The sequence below is a fragment of the Anolis carolinensis genome, chromosome 6 (genome assembly GCF_035594765.1).
Source record: "Anolis carolinensis isolate JA03-04 chromosome 6, rAnoCar3.1.pri, whole genome shotgun sequence".
Lineage (NCBI taxonomy): Eukaryota > Metazoa > Chordata > Lepidosauria > Squamata > Dactyloidae > Anolis > Anolis carolinensis.
This window is the reverse complement of record NC_085846.1, coordinates 34,678,423-34,694,339: the sequence shown is the minus strand read 5'-3', so window position 1 is coordinate 34,694,339 and position 15,917 is coordinate 34,678,423. Positions and strand designations below refer to the sequence as shown.

General features: G+C 38.1%; 1 protein-coding gene across 2 annotated transcripts in view; it reads right to left on the bottom strand.

The window, feature by feature from the left end:
* Positions 1-2,946: 2,946 nt before the first annotated feature.
* Positions 2,947-15,917, bottom strand: part of fbxl20 (F-box and leucine rich repeat protein 20) — a 100,707-nt gene continuing 87,736 nt past the window's right edge. For both annotated transcript variants that reach the window (XM_016994559.2, XM_008113326.3), the window contains exons 10-15: positions 13,556-13,686; positions 12,360-12,420; positions 10,703-10,747; positions 9,644-9,700; positions 8,598-8,810; positions 2,947-6,405 (exon numbers count right to left, since the gene is read on the bottom strand). In XM_016994559.2, coding sequence (XP_016850048.1) covers positions 6,298-6,405; positions 8,598-8,810; positions 9,644-9,700; positions 10,703-10,747; positions 12,360-12,420; positions 13,556-13,686 — 615 coding nt within the window. In that variant the 3' untranslated portion in view covers positions 2,947-6,297. The remainder of the gene's footprint in view (positions 6,406-8,597; positions 8,811-9,643; positions 9,701-10,702; positions 10,748-12,359; positions 12,421-13,555; positions 13,687-15,917) is intronic.

The following is a 15,917-nucleotide window of genomic DNA, read 5'->3' as shown; positions in this document are numbered from 1 at the left end:
TCTGTTACCAGCTGGGTGGTTTTTCAAAACTGCCAGATGCACATAATGTATAAGTGGAAACAATATGAAGTATTTTTTGGCTGAAGAAGGAAGGCTGTTAAGTGTACATCCATCTCTCCGAACATCCAGATTTGTTATCCAGAACCTCAGAGTCCATGGAATTCTTTCGTCTCACAGATACAGACAACTCGTGCAAAACCTTGCTGAAGGCACAAGAACAACTTGGCTGAATCGCAGTGTCAGCATTTTAACCAAATCTAAGCTTCAATATACATCTAACAATTTTCTAGCCTGAGGACACCTTTGTACTATGTATTTTAAAATATACAGCATGGGTTAGAGCCAACTTTGCATTGCACGAAGGTCTAGAATCGCACCAGTGAAACCATTGTGTGTGTAAACATGCCTTTCTGGATGTTTACATGCAGTATTGTCCGAACAACGTATTCCTGTTTCCAAGGTTAGCATAGTTAGTCTTGCATACTTCAAAAGTTAGTCCTCCACAGATCATATGGATACTTGCGCTTAGAGATCTTCATCATTCAGTCTGTCACACGGTGATAGTCCTATTCCACAATTCTAATATATTGCTCCTTGTATTTCCTGTTCAATATCTATTACCCAGGCTTAATTTTCCAATAAGTAAGCATGGTAATTAGATATTTATTTATTTTTCCACTTTATGAACTGAACTCACAGTCACAAAAGAAATCTCCAAAACCGAACCTAAATGCTAACTGTGCACTTACTTAAGTCAGAGTGTAAAAACAACACCTTGACTAACTCAAAAACACTCTTATTATGTTATTCTGCAAAGCTACAAAATATCAAGGGTTTTAGAAATGATTTTCAGTTTTGCAGTAGGTTTTCTATCAATGCAAATTTAACCAAGATTACAATGCTGGATAATAAAAAAGACAAAGACAGATTTAGCTACATATATACATACTTATAGATAGTTAGCTACCATAGCTTTGCTTTTAGTGAATTGGGCATTATATTCACACTCAAGTGTCTAGGAGAGGTGAAAGCACAGGCTACAAGATCATTAAAGTAATATTTCACATTATAATACATAATTCCGGGGCTGAATGACAAACCTCTATCTTGAGTGTTCAACATATTTCTTTCTAAAGAAACAAGATTTGCCATTCACATTAAAAAGTATCTTGATCAAAACTACTCAATATCAAGTGGCTGCACTGTGCTCCACAATTTTAAAGTGTCATTTAAAAAACAATGGAGCAGAAAATCTCAAGGAGTCACACAAGCTTTACCATATTTGTCCTGATGGAACTGACTGAATTGAAAGGTACTCAGTTCTAAAGAAGTCTGGCATTTAACTACCAAAATCCAGTATACGGAAAACCAGCTGATTTTCTAATAAATTTATACAATGGCTTCTGAATTCCAGTTTCTATGAACAGATCACAGGTAAGAAAACCCAGATCTTCCTATGGGCCTCCCCCTTTGAAACAGGCCACTCTTGGTAAGAAACCATGTCATATAATCCCTTCCCTCCCACCCACTCCAAATACACAAAACCACAGGCCAGCCACGTTAATCACATTTACATTACACATAGAAAGAAAAAAAATAGAACAAAATATAGACTCCTAATTGTTTTTAAAGTGTTGCAAATTTAGCCTGCATATAAGAATTTTGATTTGACTACATTAGAGCTTGAAAAATTTGTTGATTCAACATTTCTTCATAGCCTGTGGTTGTTCATATCATGTGGTTGTGGGTATACTATGTATTTCAACAATCTTTAATCAGTTTGCTAAAAGTTGGTACCCAGCTGATGGAATAATGAATGTTTCCCATAATATGCAAAAGGATGTGAGTGCAGCTGCACAGATAACACAGGTTTTATTGGAGAATCACCTACTTTTATCCAAGTATGAAAACATCTAAAGATAATGCCAACACGTTTGACATTTCAGCTTTCCAAGGCTTCCAGCTGAATAAGTAGATTAAAAAAGTGGAGAGATAATGAGTAAAAACTGCTGTGGTCATACTGTATCCTGACCATATGTTTATTAGTAGCCCAGCTGTAGATGTAACTTTAAAGGTCACTCGGGGGGGGGGGGGGATAACTATTTTCTGTTTCGATACTTGATTTGGCACATATTGTTAGAACAAATATTGATCAATGTGGTTAACAAAATAACACTCAGTTTACTTAGACCTCCAAATGACCCCATCACTTTGGATATCAATTTTTAGTAAGTTCAAACCCACTCCTTCTTTTCACATACAGTTCACTAGTAATAGGTAGCTGTGGGGTGAAAATTCTTTCCTCATGGTAATGTAAGACATCAATTATATAGAACAGGATGCCTTTCATGATGCAGTGCATCCTCAAACCCCCCAACAGTAATCAATGATTATTTAACACCACTATTTCCAAAATAATAAAATGCATAATGCAGCTAATCCTTGCTTAAAATCATATATGCAAACAGATGAGTTTGAAGGGGTGCTTTTGAGTCCAAAGGTCTTTGAAGTGAAAATAATAATTTTTATTTTGAAATCCTTTGCATGTGGAGTAGTGAGGAATTGATCTATATTGCCACTTGCCCATTGCTTTCAAAATCAAAAGTGTCCACCTCTGAGCTTCTTGTACCAATTTCAAAATATGTGTATTCTTCACACATAATAGAAAGTGCATAGATTAAAGCAGGAATCAACTCCAACACCAAACCAGAGACAAGAACTTGAGCTTGTTAAGTCCAAATATTCTACAACCCAGGAAGACTCCTGGCTGGAACACTGGGAATTTCAAGTTTTCTTAGAAGGTGGTGAAGCACATTAACTTTTGCCCACATAACATATTGAAAGCGGTATTTAAAATTAACAAAAAGTCTAAAATTACCTGGGAGAAATTACTAGCAAACAAGAACACAGCAATTCTATGAAAAGCCATTTCCCCAACAAGACAAACATAGAAAATGGTCATTTATTTGTATTATTAATAAATACAGATAAGGAAGTTGATGGATGATGCTTAATTCTAGAAGTATTTCACCAAATTGCATAAACTAAATCATTTGTTCTGGCTTGTCGCAGCCAGTTCTAGCAACTATCATTTTGGCCTCAAATTCTCTTTTTCTGGAATCTGACAGCTAGAAATACAGGTCCCCTGCATACAAATGGCATGCAAGCAATCCATGGTGCAATCCCACTCTGAAGGAAACTGAAAAATGGTTGCCACATCATGGGGTATGGAAGGGTAAAGATGAACTGCTATTTAACATGGGACAAATGAGAAAAAAACAACAACGGCACATGCAATCCAGCAAGCATTTATATGGTACAATTTTGATTCACATTAAAGAGGTCTGCATGAGAATAATGTTTGGTGGATTGTTTTTGTTCCCAACCTTTAGAAGAGGAGAAAGAATTAAAATAAAAAAGGTCTTAGAAACACTGTATGGCTTACTTTGCGAGCTGTGTTGAAACACGGTCAAGATTGTGGCAATAAGTATATGCTCCTGGCATGTTCAGAAGAATCAATAATTTTGCAACGTTTAGTAGTTTGACAAATGTCACAGTCATTTTGGGATTCAAAAGAGGGTGTTACATTGTCAAATTTTAGGCATGGGTTGCATTAATCATATATGGTAGTGGAAAAAACAGTAATATATCTGTGATGGAGTTACTGAAACACATATTCTGGATAGAGGAAGAGCAAACAGCATTTCCTTTTAAAACAGTAAGCTTTCCCTTTTTTTGTGTCTTTGGTACTAGTCTGCACTGCTCTAAAGCCCTTGAGACTTGAAAATGTAATGCTTGTTTGTGTGTACATGAGAGAAATAAAGAAGTTAAGAGATCACTGCATAAATTTAATAATTCTTAAGAGGGCACAGGGAAACACAAATTCTCTGAAATCCAAAGTAACCTTTTTAAGCGCCTTAGCTTAAATAAGAGAACATTTCACAGGACAACTCCCATAAAACAATAGTATTCCCCACCCCCAATTCTTCTGCCAGTTAAAATAATTAAGGATTGTCCTCCAAGATCTCTGTGCTGCAGAGAATGAAAAGTGAGTACCTGGCCTTATATTTGGACAATTTGTAATGCTGTCTGGGTCAGACTTCTGTCTCACCACCTGCTCGGAACCAGCCCGATCTACTTGTGCAAACTGTGCTTCCAACTCTGGATGGAGACCTTTTCACTTTAACATCAGGAGGGATAAAGTGGAGAACATATCCAGTTTCTTTCGCCGTGACTACATTTCAGCTTCCCTGTCCCAGTCTTTGGTATCCAGTGCAAATCCTGCAACATTAAGTGACTTGACATTTCTATACACGTTTAAGATGCTTTTATCCCATTTGTGCATAGCCTGACAGTTCCATGGCAAGCTGCATTAAAGATTTTCATCTGTTACCAACATGGCTTTTTGTCTCCCACTCTGAGAGCCACAACAGTGGAGTAAATCTTTGGGAGCTGAACTGAGCTGGAAGAGAAGGAGCTATTTGGCAAGCCATGCCTTGGGACATAAGGAGCTGGCACATTAGAAAAGAGAGCAGCAGATCAGAAACAACTAGAATGAGAAGAGGCAAAGGGGAAGCTCCCAATTACAAAATTGAATGTTTATAAGAAACACAGGTGACTGTGCATTAACAAGTGAGCCATGCGCATAGGGACTGTACTTCTCCTTATAAAGGGCTCCTTTGTGCTTTCTGTAACCCAGCCATCACATTGGCAGGTGCCTTTAAAATCTGTGTTGGGCCTAATTTGTGAAGGAAAAAGCCAATAGATAGTTCAATTGGTAATTTAGCCAGCAGAAAACTGGAATGACACTATTCTTCTGCATGTATTCTTTTAAAAAACCCATCCACTACACAATTTGGCCTCCAAGGCACCATGAAAGGGCTGCAGTGCTTTCTGATGAAGCAGCTCTAAATAAAGGAAAGCAAAATGAAATATATTGTTATAGCCTTTAGTGTTGAACTAGATAAATCTAGCTAATTTACACATCAAGGTGGTGACTTCTAAACAGATTGCACCCATTTGGCTACGTAGCTATGAAAACCAGACTGACTAAAGAGGAACTTTCAGAGATGGCTCTCGTGATGCAGGAAAGTTACAATTAAAAACAGAGTAGAATATAATTGTGTGCAATTTCTGATTTAGAGTCATATGTTTCTTTGATAGATACATCTGAACACACACCATGATATAACAAATGCCATCCTCCCCACCTTGAATTACTGATTTAAAAATCTGGGGAAGAATCTCTATTGAAGGGCTTTTGCTTTTGTAACATCAATCTGTTTCACAGCTATATTTTCAAACCTAGTGGTAAAAGATGCCTTAAAAATTACCTTGACATATATTTTATGTTCAATCGTTTCATACAATTTCAGAATTAGACATCTATTTCTTTTTAAAAAAATTGTGGAGATACTGAGGAAGAGAAAGGAAAGAAAACAATAGAAAATAAATCAGACCTGACATTACAGATTTCTAGCTTTATCATCACAACAATCTAGGAAGCCTCTGAGCCAAATGCTATGAAACACGGAAGATAAACCGCTGAACCTTCAACATGAGCATGCTCAGTGTATGTGCCGGCACGTAAAACGAGGAAATACAGAAGCGCAGGAATAAACATCTCACAATGGCTGCTGTTTTAACATTCCCTAACACAAGGATGATTTTTTAAGAAATAAAAAATATATAACCTTGGGTTGTGTTGGGATTTTTTAAAACATCTTTCTTCCCTCTGACAGTGACTTTAAGATTCAGTGTTCATTTTTGTTCCCTTCCTCAGTTATTATCCCACTCCCCAGACTTGCACTGAAGGGTTTGTCCGTCTTGCTGATTTCAACGTCAAAAGAATGATCTTTTTCCTCTCGCTTCCAAGGAACAGCAGTTCTTCAGAGGTGTGTGATGATCCCCTCCCAACTGTCTCTCCCTCCCACCTCCCCATGATTTTTGTCTGAGCATGCCCAGTAGGAATGGTTCATCATTATACCATCCACCTACAAGGAAAAAAGGAGAAAGATCCCACTGATCCAGCTCCAGAGTCCTTCAGTTTGCTGGACTAAGTAGGTGTGTGTGTGGGTATGTGTGTACACTATGACGTGTGTGTTTTCATGTGTGGCTATGGGGCAAAAAGGGGGAACAGAGTTCAGCATTCAGTTCCCACTGCTTTGCCTTCTTTCAAAAGGCCTTCACGAAAAGACCACCGGCATCACTTTTCATGGAGATACTGGTGTCCACGGTTACTTCTAGAAGGGTAATTTAAATACTCAGTTTTTTGCGCAAGATAGATCGGCTCCCGCGTCATAGGATGATGCAACATCTGCAGAAGCGCTGTCTGCTGCCCCCCACTGAGGGTGGGGGGGTCACGGGCGCGAAGTAGGCGTGAACTTTAATATTGGGTAAGTGGGTCTGAAAAGACAAACACGGATTTAATTTAGCAGAATTAGAGAACTTGTAAATACAAGCTTTTAAAGGTGAGGAGAGGGGTAGGGTTGCATGCATATGGGCATTGGATCTATGATTTGCAAAACAGATTTCTGGAAAGGGTAGGGAGAAGGTTTTAGATAATGCACAGGATTCTCTACAGTACATTTTATCCCCTTTTAAAAAATGGTATTTATCTGTTTTGTTTACATTTGGCACTTTTTTACTGTTTGATACAAATACCACCCTCAATTCCGTGCAGGATTCTAATATTCAATTAATGTTTTGGCTTCACCAGGAGGCAACAAATGAAGAGGCACCGAGGTTCTTTCTGAGCTTGGCATTGTTGGGAGCAATGTTTGTAAAGTGAGAGTCTCTTTAGAGTCCCCACTCTCACTAGAGAGGGGAATCTAGGGAGAATATCAGCCCTTTCATTTCACCTCTTTGTTCCTTTCTCTGATCTATGTACTCAAGCCTTCTTTTGTTTCCCTCCAGCCTGCAGAGGTCATTTCCCCCTTTTCCAAGAAGCTAGTTCTTTGTCTTTCTTCGTCTGAGAAGGAAGCATCCATGATAATCCAGCCTCATTATAGCTTTCAACCATCTTCTAAGAGCTCTTACACTGATGTGCAGACAAACTTTTTAAAAACTTTCATATTCGAATATGGATTTCCTGAAACCATAAATATAAGTTCCCTTCTTTACTGTATAATAACATCCAGACTGTATTATTCTTCTGTTTCTATAACAAGGCTAGATTATCATAGATGCTACAAATATCACACTATATTACTGGATGAATCTGGGAACAGAATTTTGATCTGCTTCTTCCCATTCCATTAGAATAAGAAACGGAGCACATTCTGCACTCTCCTGCACTAGAAATAAGGATTCATTTTTATAGAAGATTAATAATTAATAAAAAGATTTTGCAACCTAAATAAGTTTGTGCAGATCAGGACAGTCAGAATATATTTGTAAATTTAGGCAAAGATATATCCAAAGCACTAAAACTCCAACCTATGGGAGTTGGAAGGAGGACAATGTGGGGACAAATGCACCCTGGAAAAAGGATACAGTTTTACTGTCAGACAAAGCAGAGTCACTTGGACAACTAATTGTAAATTTTAGATGATTTGGGGTTATTCTGTAGATTTATACATATTTGTGTCAGTGGCTGGGGTGTTTTACCATAACCCAGTGGGCTGCAATAGATCCAGAGGTTGAAGGGTTGAAAAGCTGGGATTTTTTTTTGATTATCAAGTCTAGAAACTTTAAGCTAAGCTACAATCTTTATAGTAACTTGGTGAGGAGTTTTTTTGGGAAGTAAAATATAGCTATGAATTATACTTGTTATTATGTAGCACAGTTTGGGGCAGCCTGATCTTGAATTGGGAATTAAAACTATTGCCTTCAAGCCCCTCAAAGAAAACTAAAACAAAACCTTTATCTGCTACTAGTGTTGATGAGAACTGCAGGAACTGATGTGCTGACACAGAGTTCTGCACTAATGCCTGTAATTTTGGTCCCATCTTGGAGACATAGAGGTTGTGATGATGTGTGACTGTTTCAGAATCTACCATTATGACACCAAAGAGGCGAACTAGAAAAGAGAGTAAATGCTCTCTCAAATAGCTGACAATGCACAGGCAGTTTTGCTCCAGAGAAGGGGGGGGGGAGAGAGAGAGAGAGAGAGAGAGAGAAGGGAAGAGAAGAGAAGAGAAGAGAAGAGAAGAGAAGAGAAGAGAAGAGAAGAGAAGAGAAGAGAAGAGAAAAAAAAGCAACTTAACTTTTACCAATATCTACAATTTTTGTCAGTTGACGATGTGCCTATTCTGGAAGTTTGAAGGCTAATTCATTAACTGGCATTACATAAGACTATGTAAAGCTCTTCAAAAGATATGACATCCTATGCTACATGGAGGTGTTTAAAAAGAGGCTATCTGTCAGGGTACTTTGATTGTGCTCTTCCTGAATGGAAGGGGTTGGACTGGATGGCCTGTGTGGTCTCCTCTAACTCTATGATTTTATGATTATTTGTTCTTTGCCTTAGCTTGGAGACTAGATTCAAAACAAAATTCAGAATGAGTTTGCCTAGTGGCAGTTTGGGAAGAATCAAACAAACAAAGGAACTATAGTACGTGCTTGAGTCAACTTAAAAAAATTCATTTTTTTTTTACCCTGAGTCTCTTGATTCCAGCCCGTGTAATCTGTTGACAGTCGTACAACTCTATCCTTTCCAGACTATGGCAGCTTTTGAGGTGTTCCAAGGAGGCGTCTGTAATCAAAGGGCAGTTGTCCAGCTCGATAACCTCCAGGCGATCGTGAGCACAGGCGCCATTGCCCAGATGGCGAATACCATCATCAGTGATGAGCTCACAGTGTGATAAACTCTGCCGCCACAACGGAAAGCAAAATGAAATAGAAGAGGAAGTCACAAATGGCATTTTAAAAAGTTCTATACAGAACAAAATTATCTTCAATATGAAGGTTCTACAGAAATTCTTCAGTTAAATATGAAATACTGGCAAGGCTTTGGGTTGGAAATACATGGCTGTTATCCTCATGATAGCAGTCATCATCCTGGGTTCATTTTGCATACTGTTCTAACGATTTCCCTTTATCAATCTTCTTCACAGCCTTCTTTGAGCTTGCTGTTTTTCCAATGCATAGCAATGTTTCTCATTCTGTGTTTTCTTCATATCATCCCCTCCTTGTTACTTTTTTCCTCACTTATCTGTCATTCCTATGTGATTTGGACTATATTATGGATTTTTAGCACTGAAATAGTATTTTATATATAGTGCTCAAGGAACCTCACACTAAGAAGCTCACATCCAAGAAATACAAACCATGACAATGAGAAAAAATGTTAATACTACAGACTGAGGGACTAGAGCCAAGAGATTGCGGTTTAGGCTGGCTTGCCCAGGGTCACCTAGTGAGTTCATGGCTAGGGCTTCAAATCAGCAAAATGTCTGGGCGAAAAGGTAATATGCTTTAAAAGCAGTTTAAAAAAAACAAATTTGGTATTTTTTTCATGGCTCCCTTTACTTATGATTTGAATGGATGATAGAATGCTTACTTAAGCATACTATATAGCTTCCCCTTTTCACTGAGATTATAGCAAGGTGCTATCTTGGTCTCTTCGAGTTCTATCCCAAAATACTACACTGAGGTTAAGAATTTCCAGTACTTTCACAGAGATGAGAATTCCCAGACTCACCAAAACTTGGAGCCGTGGACAGTGTATGGAGAGCTGGATTAAAGTGCTGTCTGTTATCTGAAAGAAACAAAAGAGACATTTCTGAAAATATTGTACTTACAACGGACTTTCTAAAAATACTGTACTTTCTAAAAACGTCACCGCATCCAGTTGTAGAGGCTTCACATCATGAGCAGTGATTCCCAAGCTCTAGTCCTCCAGGTGTTTTGCAGCTCCCAAAATCCTTGGCTGCCTTGGCCAATGATCAGGGCTTTTGGAAACTGAAGTCCTTAACACCTGGAAGACCAGATTTTGAGAAATTCTACTCTAGAGTCGAAATACTAAGCAGACCTTTCTAGGGAGAGGAAGGTGGTTGCTATGAGAAGGATCTATATATAGTTTGGGAAACTTTAATCTAGACCTTTCCTTTCTTTATTAGGTGCTTTGAATTCCTTAGGACTATTGTTGCAGAAAATGTATGGCTGGTGTCTAAACAGTGGTTCTGTACTGCCCCACCCTTGCTGAGATGTAGGAAAGAAGGGTTCCATAACTCGAGAAAACAGCAGTCAAACTTCCTCCTTTCTTGGCTGAGGCAGCCCATTAAGTGGAGAAAAGGGAACACTTTGTGTATGTCACATCATACTTTTAAAATATTAGTGAGAAGAAGCCGCTGAGATGTAGCAGTTAATACAAATTCAGAGAAACATCCAGTCCAATTTTAAAACATTATTTAAAAAGTAAATGAATGGTATTCAGAGAGATTGTTCATTTTTATCTCACAACAGCTGTAGTTAGAAGTGGCTTTTTCTGCCAGTGGCCAGGATCTCTCTGCGGATTTCTTATAAAAATTACGCAATGCAAGGGAGAGATGCAGGTCTTTCTTTTTCTAGCATTGCATGACCAAGATACATTACCTGCTTCAGTTATTGTTGTAATGAGCAAATATATGCACAAGCAGATGGTTTTCTTTACAAATTAGGCCATGCTGGAGAACTCCATGCTCAACTCTCTACCCCACTGGGCCTTTCCACATTATAAAAAATAATAGAAACAAGAAAATGAAGATGATATTGCAACTACCTGAACACACTCCTCCAGGTCCATTTTTTCTAGCTCATGACAATTCTGGAGAGGATTGAAAGGAACAAAAATAGTCATACAAAAACTAAACATAGACTTGTTTTTTTAAATGTATATATTGATCACCTTCCCCTTTCTTAAAATAAGGTAAGAGAACTACAGACTTTTCCCACTTAATTCACTGGTATCACTCCTGTGTACGCTTAAGAAATGAAGTCAACTTTTAAAAATAAACACACTTTCCACAATTTCAGCCATGACAGCAAGAAGACCTACACACAGTGAAGTACTTTTTCCATGGAGCACTCTAGGAAATGTATCTACTAAAGGGTAAATTGAGTGTATCTCCATTGCCTCTCCCTTACAATTCTGGTTTCAAAGAAATATCAATTTGGATTGTGAGTAAATATATAGTATTTACTTTTGCAAATGGACTGTTCTGGGACCTGAATAAATTTTTCAATGCAAGATAAGATGATTCCAGGCTAACTCCATTTCTGTCAAAAGGATTACTTCCAAGAGAGAAACAGGAATGTAGGCATCAAGAGTCTTTCCTTTTCCATGGCTGCTCAAATCAAAATCTGGCTTCCAAACACTCCTTATCAAGATCCCTGCTGTCCAATGTTTCATGATAGTAAGTAATTCTGCCTTTCTTTTCACAAGCCAACCCCATAGAATTATAAAAAGTAGGATACTTCAGTTGAACATTAAGAAATATGTGGGAAAGGAGAACTGAGCCCATGCATCTTCCTTCTCTCAATTCTAGCCAGTTTTCTCCATCTCACTTTTAATATCAAGAAGAAAGCAAAAGGTCTAGCAGAATAACCAGCAGGGAACTAAACAATGAAAACAGAACACTCCATACCCCCTTACTTTATTTCTTTAACTAAGACACTCAAATCAAGTTTTATATTTGAACAAGGCAGACTATGCTTAAGCTGGTCTTAGTGAGCTTTGCTCTTTTTTTCTATTTCCCAGCCTATGGCTGGTTTACAGATATGAGACTTAAAGGTCATTTGGCTCCCTTTGTATAAATATATTAGATCCCATGCTTGTTATCTGGCTTTAATTTCCTGCTTCTATCTGTGCCTTCTGAGTAAAAGCATTATGATCCTGAAAGGCAGCACAGCAGAAAAAGATACACTCTTATGTGTATTGGCTCAGATAGCCAATACGATGTCATCAAATGAGGTTTATTAGAAATAGGTCCATGTGAGTGCTTGGAAAGATACTTTAAAATAATGACTCATTATGTAATTCACAACACCTCGCACTACCACCACCCCAGTAGGCTGTTATAATTTACAATGTAGAAAATAAAGGTTATTATTTGAAGTTATTCATTTCTATACATTTTACTTTTCCATTACTTTTGTGAGGAAAAAAACCTTAGAACATATGAGACAATGGAAGAAAACTTGAGAAATTCTACTAAAAACACCAAAAATCCATCTTGAAAACATTACTTCTCACAATGAAGTAATATGACTTCACTTCCTGTATTTAGAAATGTAGCTTCATTATGACCTCATTACAGAAACAAGAGAAGAAAGAATTCATTAGGTAATTGTGCCATTTGTATAACTTGTTACTTCCAAGGTCTGTTCCTATGGGAGGATAACTAGTAAGCAAATAACAGAATAGGCAGGTTGCTTACCCGAGCCAGAGTGGTAAAGCCCACATCTGTGAGTTGGGAACACCGAGCCACTTCCAATATTCTGTGTGCACACATAAAAATAACAGAAATTAAGCACCTCGGCTGTGCTGGGCCCATTTCTAAAACCTCAGTCCTTGGCCCACATCCTTCAAAGTAAGTTGAGGACCAAAGCAGGACCATGACTACTTTATACCTGTGCCGTGTCATGGACATCATGGGTAACAACCATTCTACTGAGTGCACACAGAAGGAATAAACAAAGAGCCCACATTTGTTTATACTTTAAGATTCTCACTATACTTTTCAGTGCTAAGATCTTAATAGGCAAAAACTATCTCCAGTAGATTTACTTCTATTTGAGAAGCAAATTTGCACCTCAAACTCTTCTTTTCCAATCTCCCTTACAAAAAAAACCGTTTCATATTTTGATGGGCTTCAATGGCTCTACATCCATTCCTTTTTGTCACCCTGAAATAATGTGCATAGTTGCTCATGACCTATGGAGATAGCTTTAGAAAGCATCCTGCTTACTATTCTATTGGTAGTTAGTTTGATTCTATGTAATCCTGTTGCTGTGCTATTAACATTGCTCTTTCCCTCAAATGTACAGGGTTAGATTACATGTCTGAATGAACAAGTGAATGTCAATCCATCTACTCATCTTCTCATCTATATGAGAAATGGGCAACCGCCAGAGATTTGTGGGGGGTGGTGGCAGGACTATCGAGGTCATTATCCTTCTGTTGGTATCCTCACATGTAAAAAAATAGTGGGCTCTCCAAAAATGTCTGCTCCAAATGATCAACAGAGCACTCAAGTCTCTGAGAGAGCTTACAGGCAATCTGGATGCCTTTTAGGGAATTCTAGTAATCTAATCACTTTTTTCCCCAACCAATAGCTCTTCCCTATTTTTTTTTTCTGGAAAAAAGGGTCAGATGAACCTAAAAATATGATTCCATGTAGCAAATGTTAATACTTCTTCTGGAGGTTTGGAGAACATGACTGGCAATGGGGATGGTTTGCAAGAGCAGTTTGCTGGCCACATACTCCATTTACTCCACCATGTTCTCTTCTTTGGCCCTGCTCATTTGGTATAATGTGGTGATAACTTTCCATGAGCTACTAATGCTTCTTCACATTACTGATTTCCATCCAGAGTGCATTGCATGCAGCCCTGCAGAGTAAAGCTGACTTACCTAAGCCTTGGGCAGTTTTGCCCTAAGGCATTCAAGATGGCATCAGTGATGTTGGAACAGCCAGAGGCACATAGAGATTGTAACTTGTGGCATCCTCTACATATTGTAATGAGCCCATCATCTGTTATTTGCTACAAAAGAAAAGAAGGGTTAACATTATCACTAAAGAGAAACAATGTTTATTGTGGTGCTTTTGGACAAAACATGCCCGTCAATCCTAAAGCTGCATGCTAAAAAGTATTTAGCCAAACATTCCGAACCCACTGTGACAGTGAAACACTGTATGAATGATTAATTGGAAACCACCATGTCTAAAAGCAGGATGCCAGCCACAAATGTCTTCCCAAAACCAACTCCTTTTTTGGGCTAAAGTTTCCATTTTTGGCATCACCACAAATGGTATAGGATATTTTCTCCCAGGATAAAAATGTGCTTCCTCTTCCAGCTTTTTATATACAGAAATACACTGTATTTTTAACACATGCAAACATTAAATTTGGAAAGATCAACTAAGCATTCCAAGACAACAGAAAGAATGTTTTCCACTCTAAGCAAACAAACTTTGAAAGGCCAGGATAAACCCAGTCCCCAGATGGATTTGATATACTAAATATCACAGCTTGGAGAATTCCTTTGTGAACTGCAGCTCCTAGAATTTACCAGTAATAATAGCCACTGCCCATACTGTCTGGGGGATGCTGGAGGTTGTAGTTGGGGGAAAAAGAAATTGTGAAATTATTTGGGAAACTCCTTCAAAATAGCAAAATGACATCCAGTAGGGTAAGGAAAGATATATGAATTTACAATTTAAAAAATACTAGCGCTTTTTTGTGTCATGAGCGACTTGAGAAACTGCAAGTGGATTCTGGCATAAGAGAATTGGACGTCTGCAAGGATGTTGCCCAGGGGACACCCGGATGTTTGATGTTTTACCATCCTTTGGGAAGCTTCTCTCATGTCCCACATGAGAGCTCACTCTGTTCCCCGGATTTGAACCACCGACCTTTCAGTCAGCAGTCCTGCCGCCACAAGAGTTTAACCCATTGCGTCCAAAATACTAGGTAGGTCAATTGTATTTAACTAGTTATTTGCAAACTAGGGGTAGAGTTTTGGCAGGTTAGGGGAATATAATGGATATGGGAAGATTCAGCACAATATTATATACAATTCTTGATACAAAATACGTCTATCTTTCAACATATATAAGCTAAGGCACAAATGTTGATTGGGAAAGTAAAAAATCTGATGACTGGCAATCCAACTGAGGTGGGTACTTGAGCTGGATAAATTTTTGTTAGTGATCTATTTAGGATAATGATGAAAGTGAGTATACAGGATCACTTTAAAAAGTCAGTACAGTAGAGTCTCACTTATCCAAGCCTCGCTTATCCAAGCTTCTGGATTATCCAAGCCATTTTTGCAGTCAATGTTTTCAATATATCGTGATATTTTGGTGCTAAATTCGTAAATACAGTAATTACAACATAACATTTCTGCATATTGAACTACTTTTTCTGTCAAATTTGTTGTATAACATGATGTTTTGGTGCTTAATTTGTAAAATCATAACCTAATTTGATGTTTAATAGGCTTTTCCTTAATCCCTCATTATCCAAGATATTCGCTTATCCAAGCTTCTGCCAGCCCGTTTAGCTTGGATAAGTGAGACTCTACTGTATGTGGTTTAAAAAAGAAATTCTTAATGTTAAATATGTGTGTGCATGGGTGAAGGAAAATTTGCAGTTGTCTGGTGGTAAGGGAAATGTTTTTTGTGTATGTTTAAACATTATTATTGTCCGAACGTGTCTCCCGCTATGTCCCATCACGGAATTTGAGATCCTCCGGGGAGGCCCTGCTCTCGGTCCCGCCAGCCTCACAGGTGCGGCTGGCGGGGACAAGGGACAGGGCCTTTTCAGTGGTGGCCCCCCGCCTATGGAACACCCTCCCAAACGAAATTAGGTAAGCTCCCTCCCTCCTGTCCTTCCGAAAAAGAACAAAAACGTGGTTATGGGAGCAGGCATTTGAGCATGAGTAACAGCAGAATTGCAATATGAATATATGACTCATTGACAGACCCCCCACCTGGACATGAAAAATGCGCCTGAAATGTATATTTAGATGTATAATTATGCTGGTTTTTAATTTATATTTTAATTTTTATTGTAATTTTTAATCTTGGATTATTTTTAACTGTGTTTCCGATGTATATTGTAAGCCGCCCTGAGTCCCCTGATGGGTGAGAAGGGCGGGGTAGAAATGATGTAATAATAATAATAATAATAATAATAATAATAATAATAATAATAATAATATTATTATACGGGTATTTATATAGTGCTACTTCATAATTTTCTTTTAAAAG